General features: G+C 45.0%; 1 protein-coding gene across 4 annotated transcripts in view; it reads right to left on the reverse strand.

The window, feature by feature from the left end:
- SH3BGRL2 (SH3 domain binding glutamate rich protein like 2) overlaps nt 1-23,825 on the reverse strand; it is a 159,493-nt gene extending 135,668 nt beyond the window's left edge. Inside the window, exon 1 of one of the 4 annotated variants that reach the window (XM_070073842.1) lies at nt 23,291-23,807. In XM_070073842.1, the coding sequence (XP_069929943.1) occupies nt 23,291-23,335 (45 nt within the window). In that variant the 5' untranslated portion in view covers nt 23,336-23,807. Of the gene's footprint in view, nt 1-23,290 lie in introns of all 4 variants that reach the window. The other 3 variants (XM_070073846.1, XM_051854527.2, XM_070073847.1) reach the window with 3 other exon arrangements.
- Nucleotides 23,826-26,221: the final 2,396 nt, after the last annotated feature.

Below are 26,221 nucleotides of genomic sequence, written 5' to 3' on the forward strand. Positions count from 1 at the left end.
TCTTCCTGGTCCTTCTCCCTTCTCCTAGCTAATTTCAACCTGCTCCTTCTTACATGGCTTCAGCCTTTAGGTCACCCTCTTAAATAAATCCCTGACAGATTAGGCAAAGGCTTCTTCATAAACATTTGCACTGTGTCCTTAATTACTCCTTTGTAACATTAATTATGCTTTTAATTAAGTAAGTAGTAAGTTCCTTAAAGTGTATCTCCCCTGCTAGGAGGTAAATCAAGTTCAAAGGAGAAGGAACGTCTGCTCTGCTCGTCTGCTCTGCTCGCAAGCCTGGCGGAATCTCAGTAGGTGTCTGCACTGGCAAGGACTGAAAGAAAAGGGATTCAAGTGTAACGCCATCACCCTCAAGCAGGCACAGGACACTTCCAGTGCCACCTGCCCCTCATCCAGATGTACACCACGTTCTCCCAGAAGCACTTCTGCTGGATTCCATGAAGCTTGGAAAAGGAAACAAGAAGAGAAACCAAGATAAAGCATTCATGCACTCTGGTTTACTTCAGCTTGCTTCAGGCTTAGTGGACCCAAAAGAATAGTAATCAAGTTGGAATAATGACAGTAGGTCAAGTTAGGTTCTATCTGCATTGGTGGGAGTGGAACAGAATTTGCAAACAAACAAATAACAACACCCAAAGATTCTCAACCCTGTGTCACAACAGACATATTGTCAAAAACAAACAAAAAAAAGCTCATGAAACTTCTGTTCATTTATTCAGTGGAAAGGACTAGAAATTCACTGGTTTTCAGTAAAAATAAATCACTGTGTGGCCATATAACACCAAATGTTCCTGACTTTCCTTTTAAACCACCACTGAGTTCAATCATATTTCACAAATAAGACACATAAAACAGAACTTTAAGCCACAGTATTTCTTTTTTTTTTTAACTTTTATTTAATGAATATAAATTTCCAAAGTACAACTTTTGGATTATAGCAAATTTTCCCCCCATAACCTCCCTCCCACCCACAACCATCCCATCTCCCACTCCCTCTCCCATCCCATTCACATCAAGATTCATTTCCAATCTTTATATATAGAAGATCAATTTAGTATATACCAAGTAAAGATTTCAACAGTTTGCACCCACACAGAAACACAAAGTATAAAGTACTGTTTGAGTACTAGTTATGCCGTTAATTCACATAGTACAACACATTAAGGACAGAGATTCTACATAGGGAGTAAGTGCTCAGTGACTCCTGTTGTTGATTTAACAATTGACACTCTTATTTATGACGTCAGTAATCACCCAAGGCTCTTGTCATGAGCTGCCAAGGCTATGGTAGCCTCTTGAGTTCACCAACTCCCATCTTATTTAGACAAGGTCATAGTCAAAGTGGAAGTTCTCTCCTCGCTTCAGAGAAAGGTACTTCCTTCTTTGATAAGCCACAGTATTTCATAACATCTATGTTAAAAAATAAATAATTGTTGCCGTGGCAGCAGGTAAAGCCGCCGCCTGCAATGCCGGCATCCCATATGGGTGCTGGTTCTAGTCCTAGCTGCTCCTCTTCTGATCCAGCTTTCTGCTAATGGTCAGGAACAGCAGTGGAAGATGGCCCAAGTACTTGGGCCCCCGTACCCACATGGGAAGCCTGGAGGAGGCTCCTGGCTCCTGGCTTCAGATTGGTTCAGCTCTGGCTGTTGTGGCCAATTGGGGAGTGAACCAGTGGATGGAAGACCTCTCTCTCTCTTTCTCTGCCTCTCCTCTCTCTCTGTAACTTTGACTTTCAAAGTAAGTAAATCTTAAAAAAAAAAAAAAAGTAACAACTGATATGGAATGTTTTCTAAAAATCTGGAAAGTTAATGAAAACATTTCTTCTTTCACAACACTTAAGTAATAAAAACATTCTCAACTTCTCCTCTTCTGTGCATCCACAGATAAGGCATAGTTGCTCATCCATTAAGAAGTGGAATGTTTCTCTATCTCTTAAATCTGAGTTGGTCACATGACTTGCTTTCGTCAAAGAGGATTTAGCAAACCTGATGCAAACAAGAGTCTTAAAAAGCACTCAAAGCTCCCACATTTTGCTGTTTATTAGAACCCCAAGAACAAAAAATGCAAAAGCTTGAGTTAGCCAGCTAGCCAATGAGACATCCTTGTTCAGTCACCCCCATCACTCGGGCCAACAGCAGCACAACCACCCACCACCCCCAAAACCTGCTTCTGCCATCCCCAACGTGCTTCCCCAATCTTTGTTGGTTCCATGTCCATTCTTTCCTAAGTTACTCTTAAATTCTCTTTTCCAAGCGCCAACTCTTTCCAGATAGGACTCTGAATGATACACCATTCCTGGTTATTCTATATCCATTCATGTCTCAAAGCCGTATGTATGTATGTATTATTTATTTATTTTTCCACATTAATTGACCAGCCTGAGATCTTTAAGTACCTCCTCTGGCAACAGAATAAAACTCTCACATGAAGACTGGCATTCGGCACTTGGAGCTCATTACAACTTTTTCACACCAACTTATTTAATTACTTTGCCTTTCTCTGTGTTTAGGTCCTCACCATAGTGTCTGACCATAGTAACTATTCTTTGGTTCTCTCTGATCCCCTCACCTTGGATATCCTCCTGCTTTCTCAACATTTAAGGCCTACTTTTCCTAGGAGGCCCAATTTAGAGCCCACTTCTCCCATAACACCACCTCAATCCAGAATATTCTCCACTTACTTCCTCTGAATAGCAAAAGAACAGGCTACCTGTATTCATTCAGCTGCTAAGAGCTACTGGGTACCTACTCAAGCACTTTTGAATTGGAAAGTAAGCACGATACACTACAGCTCGTTGATTTTAAGGTACTTTGCACACTGCCTCAGCGAAGAATTGAAGTTGCAGTAGATGGGAAACTGCCAGTGCCTAGACCATGATCCTCAAATGAGTCATTCATCCTCCAGCTATTTAATATGTGCCAACGTACTCATCCCACAGGACAATAAAACCAAGATGCAGAGACGTGAGCTATGTAAGTCACCCCAACAATCCAACACGTCAGCAGCAGTCTCAGGACTGGAACCCAGATCAAAAAAGCAGTCCACTGTCTACTCCTCAATCTGCTGCATGATCTGGATTTGGGAACTGGGAAACCAAGAATCTTTTCCCGTGGATTTCATTTCCCAAATGAAAATACAAAGCCTAAAGCTCCCTATATTATTGCAAGCAATTAGTTTTCAGATGTTATCAAGGAAGCAGAAAACATTCAAAAATTAAGCACTCTAGGAAACACACGAGGTATCCAGAGCTGCAAAAATAGCAGGAAGAAAAACTCCCAGAAGCATCTCAGATCAAAATGATGAGACACTGAGTAGAAATAAGTATTGATACATATTTTATTTTTTTATTCAAAAGTTGAAGAAATGGGGAGGGGAGAGGTTTTTGACCCACTGGTTCACTCCCCAAATGCCCGTAACAGCCAAGGTTGGGTCATGTTGAAGCCAGGAAATGGGAAGTCAAACCAGGTCTCTCGTGTGAGTAGCAGGGACCCAAGGACCCGAGCCATCACCTCCCACCTCCCAGGATGTGCACGAGCAGGAAGCTGTCTCAGAAGTGGGCAAACTGGGGCTCACACCAGGCACTGTGATAGGGGATGCGGCGTCCCATGCAGTGCCTAAACTGCTGCACCAGAGTGCCTACCCCAAAATAAATATCTTTAACACGGGCAAAGAAATAGTAGTAAAAGAGGGTTTATAGTAAAGTGACAGCTGGAGGCTCCGCAAACTCAAGCTCCTCAAAGCTTCCAAAGGCATGGGCACAGGTCCTGGCCATGGGCTGAGCAATCAGCTTCACAACCTCATACCCTTCTGATCAGCAGGTGGAGCGGAGACCACAGACCCAGCACCACCACTACACAAGCAGTGTCAATGGCACAGACCTTCTTGTACGCAAAGAAAATGCAAATGAGCCAAAAGGCACTCTCCTTTGTTTCTTTAAGGAACAAAAATCACAAAAGCTGCTTTATGCCAAAGGCATTAAAGTGTTTACAAATCTCAAGACCAAGGACACAAAGAGTTTGACATATTAGGTCTAAAATGTATAAATCAGTTTCAAATGAGCAATTAGTCAAAATTATGGTCCAAGGGTAAGCTATCAGAAAAGTTTTCTGATGGGCATCATCAGATGACTAGAGGACTAAAACCACGTGGACAGAACAAACAATATTAAAATGCCTTTCTAAAAGTCACTCCTATCCCAAAAATACCCACTGTATCCTCCCACCCCTACCTCCCCAATCCATTCCTTTCTGTATAGAGGTTTTCCAGGCATTCGCTCATCCTGAAAACATTGAGAATCAGGGCTAACTGTGTCAGGCACCCTGAGAAACCTCAGAAGCCAACTGTGCCTACCCAGTGCTTCTCAGTTGGGGCAGGGGGCCAGGAGGCAACGACTAGAGACATTTCCGTCGTCACAACTGGGGGAAGGGAGGGAGTAGGCCATACTGACGCAAAGAGGGTAGAAGTCAGGGATGCTGCCAGACTTGTATGATGCACAGGGCAGCCTCCCACAACAAAGAGTTGTCCCACCCAAAATGCCAGTAGTGTCAAGACTGAGCCACTCTGACTCACCCTAACCACGGCCTTCTTGGATCCGCCCCTTCACCAAAATCTCATCATACCCACAGTCATCACCACAGCTGGTGTTATCTCTGCCCCTTTCCACAGCTTAGCCAGAAACTCTCCTGGGGGTGACAATAACTGTCTGCTCCACACCTGCACCCCCACTGGTCTCAGCCTGGCAGCTCATTCATCTCCTTTCTCATGCAATTGTCTCATGCAATGTAGTGGCTCCAAGCAGCTTCCCCTCTGGCTTGCGTTTTGTAAAATCCCCGTATTACTTAGTGATGTGAAGCCACAATAAAACATTAGCAGAAAGGTGGAATTAGAGATGTGGGTGGCTGGATTTTACTATTTGTACATTTCCTGTCAAGATTACATGTTTACTTCCTAAAGAAAAAAGCCAGCCAAGTATAAAATATGAATTTACGGTGCCATTATTTTATGAAATTCCGTCTGAAAATTATATACAGCTCTTCATGTGCTTCCTGATAATTAGAGGATACTCTGTGGAAGAGCCGCTCCAGTGAAACCCGCTGCGATCATCAGAATCCTCTCCAGTAAGGAGGAAATCCTGCTGAGGTCAGGATTTTCCATACACAAGCTTCACAGGCCTGCAGCCAAAGGCCATGCCTTTATCTACGGCCGCATCTGTGTGCTCTGGAGTATGCTGTGGCCATTTTCCTATCACTCAGTTCTCAACTGTGTGAAAATGAGCCTACGAGAGGATGGAAAAACTACTTGCATTCACATGTGAAAAATAATTTAGTGAACCAGAGATCCTTTTCATAATTACATGTGACATAATGTATACTTATATAACTGGCTCACATTTCCAAAGCGGACATAAATGGGCTTACCTAGAGACAGTCTAGATGGTAACCATGCATTCTCTGCACCTGTCCTGGGTGGGCCATGCCAGCAGCTGTCTCCTCCCTGCTGGGCTCCTGAGCAACTGTAGTGTGCCCTGCCTGCTGAAAATTCTAGCCATCTAACTTCCACTGTGCACTCAAGGTCCTACACAACACATTGGGAACGTCCACCTCTTTCTCAAATCTCTACAGGCACTTGCCCCTTCCACAGGTGCCCCTGATTCCTGAAGCGCAGATAAGCTATTTTCCAACTTGAGTGGGCTTCTAAATTCTAGTATCTGCGGCTTATATTTCTCTGCATCTTCAGCCATGTAATTCTCCATTCCATCTCAACTAAAAAGAAAAAGTGAAGAGATTACAAGTACAGAAGAAAGAGAAGACACATAGAAGAGCCAATAGACTTGCGTCGCCGGCACACCGGGTTCTAGTCCCGGTCAGGGCGCCGGATTCTGTCCCGGTTGCCCCTCTTCCGGGCCAGCTCTCTGCTATGGCCCGGGAGTACAGTGGAGGATGGCCCAAGTGCTTGGGCCCTGCACCCCATGGGAGACCAGGAGAAGCATCTGGCTCCTGCCATCGGATCAGCGTGGTACACCGGCCGCAGCGCGCCAGCCGTGGCAGCCATTGGAGGGTGAACCAACGGCAAAAGGAAGACCTTTCTCTCTCTCACTGTCCACTCTGCCTGTCAAAAAAAAAAAAAAAAAAAGAGCCAATAGAAAGAAAAACCCAAGAGTCTAGAAGGTTCACTCAACAGGTATCTGTGAGGTCCTGTGATGGGCCAGATGTTGTCCTAGGAGCTGAAGGAACACAGGTGGTAAAACAAGCCCTCTACTTTGTGAGTTTAATTGGGAGGCGGGCAGCATTTGCCAACAAATAACTTCAATATGAAACTGACATCAACAGACTGACTGAGCTGGGGCCGTCAAAAGGCAAGCACTCCCTGGGAAAGGACTGCAAAGCCCCAGGGAAATGTAATCAAAGAGTAAAACCTACAAAGATGGAATACCAAATGAACAGCTCCTGGGCTGATGAAAGAAATCTGTAGGTATGACAACAGAAGATAGAGAAGGGATTCGGAAGGCAACACAAGAGTTGCAATGTGAAACACAGAGTTAGAGCAAATAAGTGTTTGTTATGGTGGTTAAGACATCATTTGAGATGCCTATGTCCTGTATCAGAGAGCCTGCTCTGAGTCCGAGCTCCAGCTGCCAATCCAGCTTCTGGCTCATGTGTACATGAGTGGATGATGGTCCAAGTACATAAATCTTTGCTACCCACATGGGAGACCGAGGTGCAGTTCCAGGTTTGGAATAGAGCAGTCAGGACTTAAACCAACACACTCCAGTTGCAAGCAGCAGCTTCACTGGCTGTGCCACCATGCTGGCCCCGGCTCCACTTTTGTACTTTGATGTGCTGCACTGCCATTTTCGGGGTCGATACACAAGTCTGCTATTTTACTCAGCACCAAACAGAGTGCAAAACTGTGCTTCTGGAATTCTTCAGTTCTGCCTTTGGAAGGCAGCTGCCACTTCTCAAGAGCTTCCCCTGGTGACTCCCTCTCTTGGGCTCTGAAGACTGCAGCCCATGTCATGAATTTCCTGAGCCCTGGAGGGCAGCCCCCTGCCAGGCAGAATGCAGAGCCAGTTGCCTCTCCGTGGCCTTGCTCTTCCTTCCAAGTCCCGGGTTTCATTCCCCAGGGGAGTTCTAGCATTTGGATATCTAAATGGATGCAGCATTGCAATAAAATTATATTGAGTAACATGGATTCATGTCATTTGTTTAAGAAGCAGTAAAATAAATCATGTCTCACAGTCGCTAGGTTTCCAAAGCAGACTTCCATGTACACATTCCTCTCCCAGTCCCCTCTGGCATCATCATAAACTCTTCATTAGCTTTGCGTTTTTGATGTGCTACAGAAACTATTCTTTTACATCCATCTCATAAAATGCTACATGCCAAGCCTCTGATAAGAGACCCGGGGAGGAAATAAGATAAGCGGAAGAGTCACTGGTCTCGAAGAACCAAGAGTGGGAGGGATTGAGGCCCAAGAGTGGTCCCACAGGCTGCACCACGGAGTGCTGGGGAAGAGTCCTCTCCGATTGCAGGGCGCAGGAGGAAAGGAAGGGAGAGGGGGATGCACCATGGGGAGAGCGCCCCAGCACTGGGCTCTGCAGAAAACAGGGGAATCTGACCCATCGCAAAGCAGGGTAAGCAAGGTCAGGGAGAAGAAAGTGGCAGGAGAAAGAAATGGGAAGCAGTCAGAAGAAGGCTGAGAGAAAATGCTGCAAAAGTAGGTCGGAATAAGGGCCCACAGCGGGCTCTTGGTGCAGCGGGTAAGCTGCCACATGGCATCCCACATCAGAGAACTTGTCCAGGGGTCCTGGCTCCTCCACTTCTGATGCAGCTTCCTGCTCATGTGCACCCAGGGAAGTAGCGAATGATAGGCCCAGTGACTGAATCCCTGCCACCTATGAGGGAGACCCGGATGGAATTTTAGACTTCTGGCTTCAGCCTGGCCCTGCCCTGGCTATTGCTGGCATTTGGGGAATGAACTGGCAAACAGAAGATTTGCCTGTCAGTCTCTCTGTCTCCATCTCTCTCTTTCAAATAAAATGAAAACAAATAATTGTTATTTTAATTTTGCAGAAATAGAAGTTTGGAGAGGGCAGGGGAGGGTGCCGAATGGGACCACAGAGGGTCCAATGTGCTAGGCCAAAAAGTTAGGCCTTGACGCTCTGAGCTCTGAAGGGTTATTCTAGGTTTTCTGATTCAAATAAGTAAACTCAATCTTAACAGGAAAATGGATTTGATTTTTCCCCCCTATAATGCAAAAGGAATTCAAAAGGTGAATTATTAATCGTCTCATCCTTGTTAATTATCTCTTAGCACCCAGCTCACCACTAAAACCCTGCTGCACTGTGGAACTAACTCTACAGCACCTACCTATTTTGCTCTCTCACCATAGAAAAGACATACAAAGGGCGAAAGACGTCTCAAGTCTGAAACAAAGAACGAAACAGGTGTTCAAATCAAATTCACTTCTTTGACATCAGTTCCAGTTCATAAGCTCAGACAAAATATTCTGTAAAATTCCTTTTAATTTCCCACATGAGCCTTTTATCTGAATGAAGTTTTTCAGAAACTTAAAAACAGCCACCCTCCCAACTTGAGATCGCTATTTTTCTGTCTGGCTCTGATTCTTCGCTCTCATCTAGATAAGCGTAACTTCCCTCACGGCTTCCCCACAAGGCAGGTTAAACTGGGGGTTATATTTCATACCACTCCCATGACTGCCCTCTGTTCTCTGTGCTTCTTTTCTCCCCACTCAGATTACGAGTTCTTTGGTGGGCGGACCACGCCATACACTCAGTCTGCACCCTGAATGTGCCTACCCTGGGCCACAGAAGGTACTCATAAACGCACAGGAACCAATTAACTCTGCCAACCACCGAAATCCGTACCCCCGACAGACTCAATTCTGTGTTGACCATACTGGTCTCTGTGTGGAATGAAAGTAAAAAATTTAAATTCCGAGCCGGCAGAGCACTTTAACAAAACCAAAGGCAGTTCTTAAAAAAAAAAAAACACCCTCCTCAACATTAGGGACATGCAAAGGAAGATTATCCTGAGGCCCTTCCACACACTCACTAAAATAGCTATATAAAAAGGATGGACAAAAATAAGTGCTGGCAAAGATGCTGACTAATCGGAACCCTCATAAGGTACTACCCAGAGTGTAAAGAGGAGTAGCCCCTTTGGAAAACAGTTTGGCAGTTCCTCGAGAACATAAAACATGGAGGCACGCAGGACCTACCACTTCCACCCCCAGGCCTGGGAGTATAACCCAGAGAACTGACAGCGCATGTTCTCGCGTGTTCAGAGCAGCATTATGCATAATGGTTAAAAAGTGAACACAGCCCAAAGAGCAAACAACCAATGAACAGATAAGCAACAGTGCTGTATTTGCACAACAGAGTATTACTAAGCCATGAGGAGAAATGAAGTGCTGACACACCCTACAACACAGAGAGTCTTACACCAGGCTAAGGGAAAGAAGCCAGACATAAAAGCATTCGTGTCGTATGATTCCATTTAAATAAAATGTCCATGGACTCAGTAAGCAGATCCCATGCCACCTAGGGCTGGAGGGCAAAGTACTGGTCATGGGCACAGGCTTTCTTCACGGGGTGATGGAATGTTCTGGAATTAGACAGTGATGAATATACTGAAAACACTGAAATAAACATTTTAAAACTGAGTTTGATGGGATGTGACTTATATCTCAACTAGAAAACATCAATAGCAAACGATGAGGAACCCAAAACCCACAAAAGCTAAGTTTCTTCTCCAAAGACAGGCTGATTAAATGGAGTTACCAGAACAAGATTTCAAGTCCCCTGCTTTCCAATGCAGTACTCTAGCCCCACAACAATCCACTCTACAAGTATGAGGACTATGGACCACGAGCTTGAAAGCAACAGACAGGGGACATCTGGTAATGTCGAGACATGAATGGTTGTCATAACTAGAGGGCTAAAGGGGCTGCCAGCACCCAGCAGGTAGAGACCAGGTGTGCTGCTCTACGTCTCCAGTGCACAGGACAGTTATCCAGTAGGAAGACCTGTCTCCCTCCCTCTCTCTCCTCTGTCACTCTGCTTTTCGAACATATAAATATATCTTTAAAAAAAAAAGGAGAAGCCGGCGCGCGGCTCACTAGGCTAATCCTCCACCTAGCGGCACCGGCACACCGGGTTCTAGTCCCAGTCAGGGCGCCGGATTCTGTCCCGGTTGCCCCTCTTCCAGGCCAGCTCTCTGCTGTGGCCAGGAAGTATAGTGGAGGATGGCCCAAATGCTTGGGCCCTGCACCCAGGATAAGTACCTGGCTCCTGCCATCGGGTCAGCGCAGTGCGCTGGCCGCAGTGCACCGGCCGCGGTGGCCATTGGAGGGTGAACCAACGGCAAAGGAAGACCTTTCTCTCTGTCTCTCTCTCACTGTCCACTCTGCCTGTCCAAAAAAAAAAAAAAAGGAGAAAGAGAGAGTTACCCAGACTAAATTATCAATAGTGCTACTGATGAGAAACCGTGGCTTCAGGTATGATCAACTTCACTGTTCAGGTTTTCAAGGCATTGTGTTCAAGCGTATAATGACTTCAGAGCAGAAGTTCTGAGACGAGTGACTAGGGTCTCAGCACCGCTCTAGCACCGGGCTCAGTACAATTTTCCCCTTTACAGTAGTCTCACAAAGAGCAGAATATTCAAATCCCCACAGGAGTCGGCGAGTTGACAGGCATGAAGCCAACAAGTACCTGATAACCACACACACACACACACACACACACACACACACATATTCCTTGGCTCCCATTCTTCCTGAAACACAAGAGGCACTTCAAAAAGTTTCTGCAACTTTTTAAGAAAGATGGATTTATTTATTTGAAAGTCAGAGTTATCAAGACATAGATCTTCCATCCAGTGGTTTACTCCTCAGGTGGCCACAATGGCCAGGGCTGGGGCAGGCCAAAGCCAGGAGCCAGGAGCTTCTTTCAGGTCTTCTACATGGGTAGCAGGGGCTCAAGCAATTGGGCCATCTTCTGCTGCTTTTCCCAGGCCATTTGCAGGAAGCTGGATTGGAAGTGGAGCAGCCAGGACACAAGCTGGCATCTATCTATATACGATGCTAGCATCACAGGTTTTACCTGCTATGCTACAACGCTGGCCCCAGTGCAAAATTTTTTAAATCTATGTCCTATGCAGGGCCTTCAAAAAGTTCATCAAGAAATGTGTATTGTGAATTTCAATTGGAGGGGGGGTCATCAAATTAAACTTAGCTTTCAATTCCATTTTTCCACAAACTTTTGAAGTACCTTATATGTCTCTCAATATAATTTTATGGTTTCCCACTTTTGATCAACATATTCTGTCTCATGAAACAGGAAACTGGGATGTTAAATAGCCTTGTAGACCCAAAGAAATGTTTTCTATTATTTAGCAAAAGCTCAAGAATAAATAGGTCAGAGCTTGAGGGGGCTGTGGAAACCCCACAGGTACATGCCCTGACGAAGGCGCCCCCACTACTCGGCTCTGGTAGATCCACCCTTTGACAGAGCAGCCCCAGGATCAAAGGATCCTCAGATGCCTCAGAATGAGTGGGAAATCCAGATGATGTTTTTGTACGAGAAAGAGTTTTCTCAGTATTTAAAATATTTTCTAAAAAAAGCTGTAAAACACTGTTGACTCAAAAAAAAAAAAAAAAAAAAAAAGGAGGTTTTCAGACTTTGCAACCAGATCATGACTTGTACCTTCACTAACCTTAATAAAATGTCAGTTTGGGGTCCTCCTGAGGCTATGTTCCAGCTAACTTGGACCTATTATCTGATTATCGGGACAATTTCTTTCCTCAGTTAGATCTTAACAGTTCATTTAAAGCTGAAAATCTCCAAAGACCAAAAAATTATTACCAAACTAAGTTTAAATGATACTCATAATAATAAGAATGGCTGCCATTTCATTAAAGCCTCAACGACTTTACAAGTAGAAATTCTGAGACCCAGAGATGTGTAAGGATTTATGAAGCCACTGACCTGTTAGAGAACAAGAGCCAGAATTCATACCCAGGTCTATCCGATCTCAAAGTCCACTTTCTTTCACAAATTGCCCCACTTCTGTTACACAAAGCTTATAAAGTGCTCTCAGTAGCACATGTAGAGTCTGACCTTAGAGGGAGGGCTGACATTAAACCATGCACAAAGCTCTGGGAACAACTGAACCAGACAGATGAGAAGTCTCAGTAGCAACTTCGTGACCACTCCAAGATGACTCAGGGTCCCTGCTGAAAAGGACGAGGGCATACCTTCCACCACCACCACTTGTCCCAGCAGACCACATGGTGCCCAGAAGGCCCCACTATATTGACTATCTCTGCCCTTGACCCATCTCTGTGTTCCAGCCATCCCAACCATTCTCTCTTCCCCTAGTATCCTTCCATCTCATCCTGCTGTCTCCAGTTCAACACAGCATGTCAGTTCTACCCAACTTGACACACACAACAAGAGGCTCCCATTTAAAGAAAATCACACACTTAGATTCAGGACAAGCATGAAAGTCTCCTTAGAGCACTGCCTATTCTCATTTCCCTTTAACCTCTGATTCCTTGCTCTGGGATATGGCCAATGGGAAGAAGATGGCACACACCTGGGTGTCTGTACCTTCTAGGTTCTATGACAAGGCTATTTAACATCCCAGTTTCCTGTTTCATGAGACAGAATATGAATGCTACTATATTGAATTCTTTTAAGGAACACAAGTAACGAAAACAAAACCCCTAGAACTTCCTGTCTGTGATGTGAATGGTAGTGACCAGTATTATTATTATGAAACATTAGCTTTCCGCTTCAACCATACTCCTAAGCTCATACCAGCCTCTGCAGAAGCAAAGCCATTGCTTTCATGTGCCCTAAGCACCGTGCTGCAATCATAGCAACGTGGGAGCCCGGCACTGCTGTTGAGGAGCCCTGCCCCATCCCGTCTTTAGCCTGAGCTCACAAGCTGTGATGCTGACCCACTTGCTGGGTTTGTACACCCAGGTGCACACCAGTGTGCTCAACAGCTCTTCCATTGGTGGACAATGGAGGTCGTTTTCAAAAGTGCTAAACACAAAATGAGAAGAAAAGGCTCCGAATCTAGATTTTTGCCACTGACCTGAAAGATCACAGCCATGGTACTTAATTACCCTGTGCCTCAACATTCTCATCTGCAAAATGAGGATAAGAAATTGCAGTTGGTTGGACAACTGTAAGGATGAAGAAACCTGCAGGAAAAATCCTACTACATTTCTGGGCCCAGGAAATAATCATGGCTCACCTGCCCTTTCGGTGCTCCAAGAATCAGCACAGTGAGGCCACTGAATGTCTTTTTCCCTCTCCTGTCTCCATCACATTTTTCCACAAAGTCCCCTTATGTATTTTGCTGTCACCCACCTGCACATCTTTGACACTGGAAAGTGCCCAACCTATGCTTCACGAGCATTCAAAACTCAGTGCTCAGTCTCACCATGACGATCCTGGGAAATACCATCCACCTTCATTAAACATGCAAGTCCTGGCCTTCTTTGCCATCCACCCCCTGCAGATTTGGAATGAGAGAAAAGGCAGGTGTCTGCAGAGCATAGTACCCACTGGTTCAACTGGGTTTCTCATATTCCTCTTCCCTGTGATGCATGGATTCAAAATACTCTAAATCCCGTCACACTAATCTGCAAGACAGAGTCCAAATGCAGAGTCTAAGACAAAGATAGCAAATATGAGATATAAGCCCTGATCTGCCATCCTCTGGTGCCAGAGGAGGCAGCGATGATCAATCACACTCTTTTCCTGCCAATCCCTGATAAGGCTCCAAAACCCCTCTCCCAGCTCTTCAGGTAGCCACTGACCATCTGTCAGAGCTGTCACTTGGGATGACATCTATTTGCTATGTTTGGGAAGCCTTAAATCAAACCAGGATTCCAAAACCATGTACTATGTACCACAAAGAATATTGGCCACTTGCACAGTGGTTAGTTAATATGACTTGAGAGATTAATACACAATATGCTAGGTACCTATAAAATACTTTAAAATTACACTGGAATCTTAAGTGACATATTTGGAGAATGACCTGCTCAAATTGTAATTTTTTTATTAATTCAAATATAAGTAGAAAATCCTTTATACCTAAATTTATGAAAACTCTTCCATAATTATGTGAACATGCATCCTTTGCTTAATCACACATAATTTTCTGAATGGTTACAGATCCTACATAGGTCAAGGTCATCTTTTTTTTTTTTTTTTTTTTCCTTAGAGAGACAGAGACAGAGAGAGTGCTCATCTGCTGGTTCACTCTTCAAATGCCCACAATGGCTGGAACTGGACCACGTCAATGCCAGCAGCCAGAAAGTCAATCCAGGACTCCTAGCTGGGTGGCAATGAACTCACTCACTTGAGTCATTACCACCACCTCCCAGGATCTGCTGGAGTCAGGAGCAGAGCTGAAGCTGAAAAACAAACCAGGGTACTTGGAAATGGGACATGGGCATCACCCAGCATCTTAACTGCCAGGCTAAACCTGCCCTAAGGTCATAATGTTTTTGTTACTATTACTACTACTTCTCCTGAAGATGACGATGACATGATAGGAATAGGTTACATACCATGAGTACTGTGTAGCTGGCACTCTGCTATGTGCCTATGTGGAATCATTCATTACTGACAGCTCACAGCAGCAATCCTATCCGTAAGGCACCATTCCTACCCACTTCTACAAATGAAGAAGCTGAGGTTCCCTGCCTAAGGCCATGTCCTTGGAAAGTGACAGAGCTGGGATTTGGGCTCAGCCCTCCCTTAATCATGATGCTTTCCTCCACCTCCACCCCAGTGATGGATTTCCCATGGATGAGAAGGAGGTGAGAGGGTTGGATATAAACTAACTCCAGAATTAAGCAAATCAGCACATACTCCACCCAAACACTCAGCTAGTAAGTAGTTTTTCACAAGAGAACAGTGCAACCCAAAAATCCTATCAATGGAAGATTCAGGCTCATTCAAGTGATCAATTCCCATTAGAAGAACTGCACCAATGAATATACCTATTACAGCACAGAACTAACGTCCTTCAATCCACATGACCATGTCACAAATGAAGGAGATCACACTCCCACTCCTTGTGTAACCCACAAAGGAAAACAAACTCAAAAGCTATGTTGGTTGCTGTTTTTCATTTTGCTTTTAATATTAGATTGGTATGTGGCAATAGCTGCTGACTTTAACTATGTTTGCAGTTACCAAATACCACTGAACTGGTCTCTTTTATTCTCAGCCCTTCACTCTCAAGGCCACTAGATCCAAAACAAAAGGTCATTTCCAGAACTGGGCATCACCAGCAGGAAATAGAAAACATGTCACAAAGTAGTTAGAACCCTCTGCCCAGTCACCACCACCATTTCCATCTCTGCTTGGGGAGTTCAGAGGGCAGTGCTGGCAGAGCCCCACAGAGATCTACGACAAAGCAGACACACCCTGATGCACACCTCGCCCGCCCGCTCTGCTCTTCGTCTCTCAGGGGTCACTTCCAGGAAATCCCCTCTTGGGGTTCTGCCAGATACTGAGCCAGCCCCAAAGAGTCAGATCCCCTTCGGAGTAAGCGCTCAAGACTAACAAGGCATTGTAATCCATAAGTCGTACTTTGGAAATTTATATTCATTAAATAAAAGTTTAAAAAAAAAAAAAAAGACTAACAAGGGATCCAGATTCAGGACAGCAAACTCTTAACAGTCTCCCTGGGGTTGCACCAGCCTCAAAGTCCCTAGGCTTCCACATGGGTGAAGCCCCATCTACCTGCACACTGGCCTCCAAGTTCAGCTTTCTGTCCTCCTGCAAAGCTGTCGTGAGTCCAGAGGGAAACATTCAATTAAATTTAATTAAGTGTTTTTCTTAGGCTGATTTCTGTTTTAGAGTTTGGGGGAAAAAACAATCAAACATAAGAGATAAGAACAATAACCCTTTAAATTACCACAGCTCAACTCCCGAGTAACTAGCCAGTGTGGACAGATAAATTCACATAAGCCTATTAAGAGGAGACAAAAGGGAAGCTGTACTGCCTTAAATTAGATTGCTCAGTAGCTAGTCAGTACAGGCTTCCAATCCCTAATCCACACTCCCCCTCCCACCCACCTCCATCTCTCCCACTCACCTCAATCATTCTCCCAAAACAAGACAAGGGACAGCTGTCTAAACCACACCCAACAGAAAGGCACAATGACATGTTCATAAGCTACAACTAGGAAAGGACCCAAAAGAGACCATCGTACATAATCAGAAGTACAAACTGTTCTTGATATATTAATTTGTCATTCCATAGAACACAGCAAATTTTCATTAAATCTCTAATTTGGAAAGCTAATGTCCTGTTTTGCATAATAGATAAACAGTACAACATAGAATTAATCAAAAAAATGAATACAGTAATGAGATTGAAATCAGTTTATAACTCTGAAGCTAAACTAACACTCAATAAAGCAGTTCCTGCTAAAGTGGCTAGCTAACGGCTCACAGGGCTCTTCTTCTGAGTCAAAAGCTTGAATGGGGACTTTCTAAAAAACTGACATCCAGGGGCAGGCATTCAGCCCAGCAGTTAAGACGTCCATGTCCCATATCAGAGTACCTGGGTTTGCTGCTGGGTTTTCTCCTCCTTTTTTCTTTTTTCTTTTTTCTTTTTCCTTTTTTTTTTTTTTTTTTTTTACAAGCAGAGTGGACAGTGAGAGAGAGAGACAGAAAGAAAGGTCTTCCTTTGCCGTTGGTTCACCCTCCAATGGCCGCTCCAGCAGTGCGCTGCTGCTGGCGCAACGCACTGATCCAAAGCCAGGAGCCAGGTGCTTCTCCTGGTCTCCCATGGGGTGCAGGGCCCAAGCACTTGGGCCATCCTCCACTGCACTCCCTGGCCACAGCAGAGAGCTGGCCTGGAAGAGGGGCAACCGGGACAGAATCCGGCGCCCCGACCAGGACTAGAACCCGGTGCGCCGGCGACGCAGGCGGAAGATTAGCCTAGTGAGCCCACGGCACTGGCCTAGGTTCTCCTTCTGACCCCAGCTTCCTGATAACACAGATCTGATTTTTAAACCTGTATTTCAAATTGAAATATTTTAAATTTACATATATCATGATCAGTAAATCATGCTATTTTTATTTTAAAAAATGAAACAGTCACTAAAAATCTACTTCTATGTTGTCATTCATTTCTGAGGCAAAATTATTTTTTATAAATTAAACATGAAAAAAATAACATAACATTACTTAGAATTAGTATTTCATACTGTTTCCTGCTAAGCTGTTGAGTTTTTTACAATAGTTGCTTTCCTTTTCTGTGTTTAAATTTTTAATTCAAAAAGTTCAAAAAAATGAAAAATGGGAGAAAAAAAAACAAGTCTCATGTGATCTTACATTCTGGCAGTATGGAATCCACCATGTGTTTCAGACTGTAAATATCTGTCAAAATTTCATTTTCCTGAAGACAGGCCTAGTGGAGAGCAGGTTAAGCAGCGGCTTGGGACGCCTACATCCAGTATGGAGTGCCTGGTTTGAGTCTTGGCTATGCTGAGCTTTGGATCCAGTTTCCCGCTGATGTTCCTGGGAAGGAGACTATGGCCAAAGTACTTGGGCCCCTGCCACCCACATGAGAAACCCAGAAGGGGTTCCTGGCTTCTGGTTTCAGCCTGGCTTACCCCCTGACTGCTGTCAGCATTTGGGGAGTGAACCAGTGACTGGAAGATCTATGTCTCTCTCTCCCGTTGTCACACTGACTTTCTAATAAATAAACATATATTTTTTAAATTTTAGTTTCCTCAAATAGACTGAAATATGTATTTAAAGTATCCAAGTGCAAACAGATTTAAAAGCCCCTAACTTCATAAAGGAGTCCATTCCCTTGCTACTATGCTACACAGAATGGGAAAAAATATCAAGTTTGGGAAATATTAAAATATATAATAGAACCAAAGTTGGGCCTTCTCTTGGGATACTGATAAATCTCTCTTTAAGGCAACAGAACTTATACACAGACTTTAATTGCATATAATTCAGTATCCAGGTGCAGACTTCAAGATTCAAATAATTTGCCCATAGTCTTTTCAGTGACGGGGGAGAAATTCCATCAAGCAGTCTTTTTCGGGGTTTGACTGTGTCTCCCCAAAGGATTTTGAAGTCCTATATTCCTATGAATGTAACCCTATTTGAAACTAGGATCTTCACAGACTACTGAGTTAAGATGAAGTCATTAGGGTGAGTTCTTCTTCAGTATAACCATGTCCTTATAAAAAGAGGAAATTTAGACAGACAGACACCGGACACAAGGAGAAAATCACGTGAACAAGAAAATCACAGAGCACCTAAGGTTGCCGGCAGGTGCGGGCATCTGGAGTAGCAGTTAAGTCACTGCCTTGGATGCTAGCATCCCATACCTGAGCGCTGGGTGCAAGTCCTAGCTCCACTGCTGTTGAATCCGCTTCCTGCGTATGTGCAGCCTGGGAGGCAGCAGATGATGGCTCAAGTATTTGACTTTTTCTCTCAGATGTGGGAGACCCAGACTGAGCTCCTGGCTTCTGGCTTCAGCCTAGCCCAGGCCTGGTTTGCTGTGTGCATTTGGGGAGTAAACTAGTACAGAGAATATCTCTCTCTCTCTCTCTCTCACTGTCTCTCTGACTTTCAAATAAAATGAAAAATAAGTAATTTTAAAATGTTTCTAGAAGTTGCCAGCAAACCACCAGAAACTAGGAGACAGGCAGTAATAGTCTCCCTCACACTCCTCAGAAGGAACCCACCTGGCCACTGTTTCAGACGCAGCAGTGTGGGACTCTCTCATCTGTGCAGGATGGCAAACATCCCCGATACTGTCATTCTCTCAGGGTACAATGGGTCACGGGAGAGAACTCCTGTTCTAGAAGCTTCGGAGCCACATGCCCACCAGGGTTTGACTCAGAATCTCGACATTACTTGATATGAGCTCAATCAGCTATTTCATTTAGCTTCTTCATCTGCAAAGTAAAAAATAAATACCCACACTGCTGCACAACTCCACAGATCAATTTCCAAAAGAGCACAGGCATAGCCTCACTGGCTCCTCGAGACATGAGAATAGCTTAGGAATTAGTATCATCCACTCTCCATGATCACATTCAGACTCTAACTGCTTTGGGATTCTTGCCTAAGGCTTCCTGACACGGCAAAAATTCACTGAACACACTCTGTAAGGAAGCAACAGTCTCACTGGTCATTGCCATGTTTAAAATCATCATAAAGCATGCAAAGCAGTAGGTATCCATCACAATCACGAAGGGCAGGGCAACTGCAAGCAGTTTCTGCATGTTCCTCTCCCCTATCCACCCTCACCTCAACACACTGCAGCAGCCTTGGACAAAGTTTCAAGTTTTCTGACTCTGCTTCCAACTCAGTCGGGTCTCTGGCTCCCAGGGACTTCAGCTTTCCAACATGCAGGAATATACTTCTGGCTAGCTCACTGCACCCTGTCCCACAGACACACCCACCAAGCCAGCACGAGTCCTTCCCTCTCTCTGATGAAATGGTTTGCAACCCAAGGTGACTTAGCTGAAGAGAGACAGCACTGATCTGTGCCATGCTGAGACAGAGTCTGTATCTGTTTCCTTGATGTCCTGACACTTGGCCCCTCCCACCTAACACAGACCTGTTACTTAGTTTTCAGCGATTGTTTGATAAGACATGAATCAATCAGTGCATTAATCAATACATGGATGAAGGCATTCAGGAAATAGAAAGCTGGCTTCCAGTTACATCTCAGCCCTGTCCTGACGCACTAGAGGAAAATCACTAATTTTTGTGTCCAAGTTTCCTTTTCTATAAAATGACGTGATTGGACTTCACTAAAAAATCTACTTAGGTGCGCTTCCAGTTCTCACAGACTCCAGGAACCTTAATGAAGGGTCAAAGACTTTATCTGCTTTTTGAGAAACCGTACGTAGTCAAGGCAAGTAGGACTGCAAAGACTCCTCTGAAATCACATACCAGGCATCCCTGCCCACCACACAGCATCTGGTTCCCTAAGGGACAAAAGGCAGCAGACAGCTCCAGATACTGAACACGTCTTTGAGAAGCTGAGCACCACAGAGTCTGTTACCCTGAGCTGCTTTCAGACTCACCTTTTCCTGAAGAGAGGTCCACAAGGACCTCTGCAGCCCACCTCCTCCTACCCACGGCCCCTCCCTCTCCAACCTGAGCAAAACGGGCTCACAAACTCTCCCAGGTTCCAAATCTAACTCAATTCTGCTCTCTGCCATCTGCCTCAGGCTCCCACATGCATATTTTATGATTTCTGGCACATTTCCTCCTTATCTGACATCCCGCACTGCATCCCTCTGCTGCCTATATTATTTCTATCTTTGGTAAGAATGTTCCAGAGACAGGCATGTGCCCTTGGACTGTCCTTTATTACAGCTGGTTTTACCTTTCCTATCTTATCTCCTTCCCTAGGAATTCCTTGAGGACAGAGACCACACCCTCTGTTCTCTAGTTCCTAGGTGAACAAGGACAGACCATTAGAAAATGCTTGTTAATAAGTGAGTGATATAATTGACTAATTTCAATACTTTTAAATTTAAAAAAAGTCTCACATTAATATATTTCTGGGACAAAGTTACCAAAAGCCTCCACCTTCCAGTATATGAACATCTGCAAACGTCCAGAATGAATTAAATATTAAAATAACCTTTTTTATGGATACACTGCTTTTTATAGAACCGAAATAAAATGTTCCTTCATGACAACACAAATATCAGTTGCCCAAGAAATTTGATTTTCAGGTGCCCACAGGATAACACAGGGGCTTCACCTGGAGCTGGGGAAGAGAAGAGGCAATGACCCCAGGGCGCAGGTTCCAATTCTTAAAGTGGAAGAGCTCAGATGGATATGCAGAAACTTTCCCTAAATAGACTATTTAAATCGATAGCTAATCAGAATGGAAATCTCTGGGCCTTACTTAGCTTAGTCTAATTCTTGTCACTTACATTTCTTGTGGTTTAATAAACTTCTGCTAAAACCAAACTGACTTGTTCTCCCATGCACTTGCTGGTGACAGTTTGGCACGGAATAAAACGGTGCCAACAGCTAACACAACACTGCCAGAGGGAAAATATGACTCTGCCATGGAGTTTAATATAACTTAATGCTATACGCTCCACTAGCCTCCACAACCCAATAGCTGACCGATATCTTCATTATTTCTTAAAAACCACTATTCTCGCCTATAATCATAAATGTAACATTGCTAAAAATACGGATATTATAGAAGAACTCTACAGACAGATACAATTCATGAGGATTGTCTAAGACCTGAACTGACTGGGTCTTCAAAAAGCATAATTGCTGTTTATGGGCTTTAAGTATGTAATAACTGAGTATGCCTTCCAGCTCAAATGAAACCATGTCAGAATACACGGCATGAGGACATGAGAAGCAATGAGGAGACTGGAGACAGCACTGTTCAATGCCCCAGAAAAGGAATAAAGTCACTTTGAGGCTAATACAGACATTGTTTAAGTAGAAGAAGCTGAGATAACAATTCATCTTTATTTGCTCAACTGAGGAAGTCATAGCATTCTAAAGCAGGAGTGCAATGCTGAGTTATTCATCAAATCCTGCACTTTACACAAGAGAAACTCAGGCAGAGATGGAGCACTTCATCCCGCTTCCAGCCCTCATCACTAAAACTTACATCGCTAGCCCACACTAAAACTTTTAGGAAGACATCTAACATTAAATTTAAAAATGAAGTACATAGCAGATAGGCAATTCCTCAATTGTAAACATGACTGAAGAAACAGAAATGTAGGATTCCAGAGCTATCCTGATACACTACCTACTGACAGCATAAGTCAAGTAATTACCTTGACTTTGACTTTCTCCCAGATGCCTGGGCTCAATTCTATGAAGCATCCATTCTGCAATCAATAAAATGCTATGCGATTCGAACAATTATTAAAGAACGCAAGTTGGCAGTGAAACCAAAATCCGTAAGCATTGTCAGTAAGGGGTGCATCTAAATAAATCTATTCACGAAACAGTACAGCTTTCCAAATCCATGAAGTGTAGCTTCAATGAGGAAACCTACAAAAGGCAGGTATGACTAAGCAACCACAAATAACCAGAAACACCAGAAATGGTCAGGAGTGTGAGGACCAGAACATGCCTGCACAGAGAGATAAGCTGGAATTTCCCATCTATTGTTCCTACTGCAAACAGGACTCTTTGTAATATAATGTTGACTTATTTTTAAGTAAAAAAGCTTCGGCAGTTTGTCGGCATTTTCAAACAATATTTTGTTCTATCCTCTACTCCACCCACTTATGAAACAAATTTGGGGACAATCTGGCTGAGCTACTGCACAGGCAACTGGCCAAAGCGAACTTCAAACAAATCAATATTGCTCTTTTTGATGTATCTGATTAAATATCTCACACAGGAGCCTATTAAACCTATAGTTTACACTAAGGAAACCAAGTCCCAATGATCATGCAAACACACATGTTACATGTCTTAGTAGGCTGTTAAGTATCCTACAGAATTGTTCCTTAAAGTCTGACATCTCTAGGTACCTAACTTCTTCAAAAAAAAAAGAAAAAAAAACTTCCTTAAAGATTTAAGAACCACCACCAGGTACAACAGCCTAAAAATAATTAAAGATCACACATTACAGACTGCCACTATGAAATTTACCAAGCATTACAGGGGAGACACCAATACATACTTACATAAAGATGTAAAAATACTTAGAGCACCCTAGTCAAAAAAGTGTCAAAGAGCGCTGGCACAACAGGACAAACCTGGTTTAGCATTCTTTCTTTGCGCAGGTATGAAACTCAAGAAATGTACTTGGTGGCCGGGAAGGGAGGGTGGAGAGCAATTCCCCACTGAAACTTGTTCCATTCAGGAGACAGGTCAGAAAACCAAAGCAGGCTTAATAATAATAATAATAATATAACCTGGCTGAATGTCCCAAACAATTTGGGGAGGAACAACCCCCTCCCCAATTTCCTGAGCCACACAAGGGCGGGGGGCTCCCTCCAACTCCCTTTCCCGCCACGCAGCGCGGGCAGGTGGGTGAGCGCAGGGGCCCCCACCCACCTCTCCTCCCCGCCCTTCTCATTGTCCAAGTGCGATGGATCACCTGCCGGGCGCGGGCTCCGGCCGGCCGACGTGCCGCGCGCCGGGACGCACCGGGGGCGAGCGCCGCGCGCAGCCCGCGGGACCCGCGACCCCGGCGCCCCGCGACCCCAGCCGGCTGGGGGCCCCCGCCGTGCTCACCGCCACGAAGCCCGAGGAAGAGGCGATAAACACGCGGATGACCATCCTGTCCGTGCGCCCGGGACTGAGCCTCCACCCTGCGGGATCCCGGCTGGCAGGGGCGCAGGGGCTGCACCCGGCTTAAGCCGCCGCCGCTGCCGTCGGAGAAGATCGCGGGGACCTGGCTCCCTCCCGCCCGGTCCTCAGATAAAAGCCCAGCGCCGCCCCGCCGCAGGCTGAAGCGCGAGGAGGGGAGGAGGGAGCCGGCTGCGGGGCGTGATGGGAGTTGTAGTTTCCTCGTCTCCCCGGAGCGCTCGGTGGACCGAGCTCCGTCCACCCCCCTCTGGATCCCCTCAAGGCACGGGTGGCTGGAGGGGACCCTGGGGCCGGGGACAAGCTCAGAGTTGGGGTGGCGAGGATCTTGGCGAGAGGAGGAAAGCCAAGTAGGCAAAAGGGCTAGGTCCAGAGTCCAAGCGTGGGTTGTGTGTTGCGGTTTGCTGGTGTGAGCATCTCCACCCTGGAACGCCGAAGGACGCGGTCGTGCCGCCGAGACCCGCCGTCTCAGGGCGCGTGCAACCTGCCGGGTGGGCGCGGCGGGTTTGCAGAGGTGGCGGCGGCGGTGGGACTGGACTCGCCTGTTTTCCCAGCCCCGTACGGAAAGGTGATTCTTTCAAGTAAACGAGAGGTTTTCTCCTGGAGACGCTGAACATTAGAAACCCAGATGAGAGCACAACTGATATTTTATTTTTCTTAGCAAAACTGTAATTGTAGTCGAAAAAATAAATACCTAGCGAAACGAGAGTCCCTCTATCAGCGTCGAGAATCGGAACCCCACCCGCCCCACCCCCACCAGGCACAATGGCTTCGCCTCTCTGCACCTAATATTTACAGTTGAGCCAAATCTCAGCCCTTCTCAGAACTGCTACACGTTCCAGCGGCCTCCCGGGAGGATGCTGTTGAGTAAGAAGGCTTTTATGCAGTTGCTAATAGTTCAGGAATAGTTCCTTAGCTAGCTTTTCGGGATTGATGGGAGCCCAAGCCTCCCAGTTCCGGGCACATGAACCAGTGTGCCTGCAGGGCTGTATTTACATTCTTCCTTCCAGGAGGAGCTATGTTAATTAACAGTTCTGGAAGGGAAGAAAATCAGACGGTGAGGTCTCTGGCTCTTTGGTTTCTTGCTCAACTGCTAATCATTTGGGGAAATTTTTTGAAAGCAGTTTTCAAAATTTCCAATTTACGACTTTTCCTCTCGATTAAGCCGTTTCTGTAGTAGCCCTTTATCAATGTAGTAGACAAAACAGAAGATACAATCCTGATGGCAATTTATTCCCTTTTAGTGTTCAAAAGTTTTCAATAGGAGGGTACTTCAAAAAGTAGGTAAAAAATGGAATTAAAAGTACGTATATTTTGGTCCCAAAATATCACTCTGTAAATGTAATTTTAATGTTGCTGCCATAAATGTCAAAATGTATATTTGTAAAATATAAAATAATTGGCCTAAACGTTGCTACTACTTTTCCTGTGTAAATGCCAAGTCTTTATACACAGCCAGCATTTGCTTTGCTTTGCTGTTACTTAGCTGTGAGGACATAAATTCAGAAAATTGGAGCTGAGAGCCTATTCTGTGAAAGGCAGCAGAGTAGATAAAAAGTTGAGCAAGTCATTTCTTCAGTCAGCAGAGCACCTATTGTCTGCACATGAAAAGAGACAATGTACAAAACTAGCCACAGAACAAGACACACTGTGCCAGCCCAGTGCTGTGTAGATACAAAGGAAGAAGAGGGAAGAGGTGGCTTTTGATAGAGGGAACTTTGAAATGAGAAGAATTTCTACCAACATTTAGGGAGGCTGCAGAAAACATAACATCCAGGGTGTAGGAGGAGACTGGCAAGAGCTCCTGTTGCCTCAGAACAGGAGAAGGGGAACTGGTAGACCCTGGCTGAATCAATGCAATGAGGGAGGCTCGCTGAGTTGTCTGGGCTCTGTTTCCCAGCTCTGATCTTCCAAGTGCTAGGCGTGGTGCCTCCAAAGCCATGTTCATATAAAAGCTGACTGGGTAAGGCTGAGCACCCAAGCCAAGCAAGCCCGAGCGGCATCTCTGCCCTAAGGATCTGAAATTGGAAGTGGAGATGCAAGAAAGCCTGGATGTGTGATGTGTATGAATAGGACTAAAAGTACATGCTAGCCCATGACATTCCTCTTTCAGCAGTTTACTGTAGGAAAAGTGAAAGACCAGGACAGCAGTAGAGTGTAAAAATGGATATTAGGGGCAGGGGATGGGATGCTCAGAGCCAGCTGGGGCAGAGGGAACTGAAATGAGAAGAGGAGGCTAGGGTGGCCGCTGTGAAGAGAGGAGCAGAGACCCTGACAGGGAGGCTGGCAGCTTTCTTACCTGCCCCTTTGGTTTTCATGAAGCCCAGTCTGCGACAGTTCCTGCCCTTGGTTGCTGTTTCATATCCCCCCCTTTTATCTTGAGCTACTTCAAATGCATCTCTTCTAGCAGCTGTAAAATCCTAACCCGCGGAAAGTATGCATAGTTACTCATGGTCCTTTGGGGGTTAGGCAGGTGCCACAGGGAAGGAGATGAGGAAGGTCCAGATACACATAAGTGAGGGGACTTCAAAATCTCCTTGGAAAAGTGGAATTAAAGGATGACTCTATTTTGGTACAAAGTTTGTACTCTAAATATAGGACAGTCTTCAAAACACCCATGGAAAATGCATCTGATGAAAAAACTATGCATGGATTTCAAAAGGACTTTGTACTATAATAAACATATCTTTCAATTCCATATTTCCATGAAATTCTGGAGTTTCTTGTTTATTTTAAAAGATCTACTCCCCTTGGGCCGGCGCCGTGGCTCAATAGGCTAATCCTCCACCTTGCGGCGCCGGCACACCGGGTTCTAGTCCCGGTCGGGGCGCCGGATTCTGTCCCGGTTGCCCCTCTTCC

The sequence above is a fragment of the Oryctolagus cuniculus genome, chromosome 5 (assembly GCF_964237555.1).
Source record: "Oryctolagus cuniculus chromosome 5, mOryCun1.1, whole genome shotgun sequence".
Lineage (NCBI taxonomy): Eukaryota > Metazoa > Chordata > Mammalia > Lagomorpha > Leporidae > Oryctolagus > Oryctolagus cuniculus.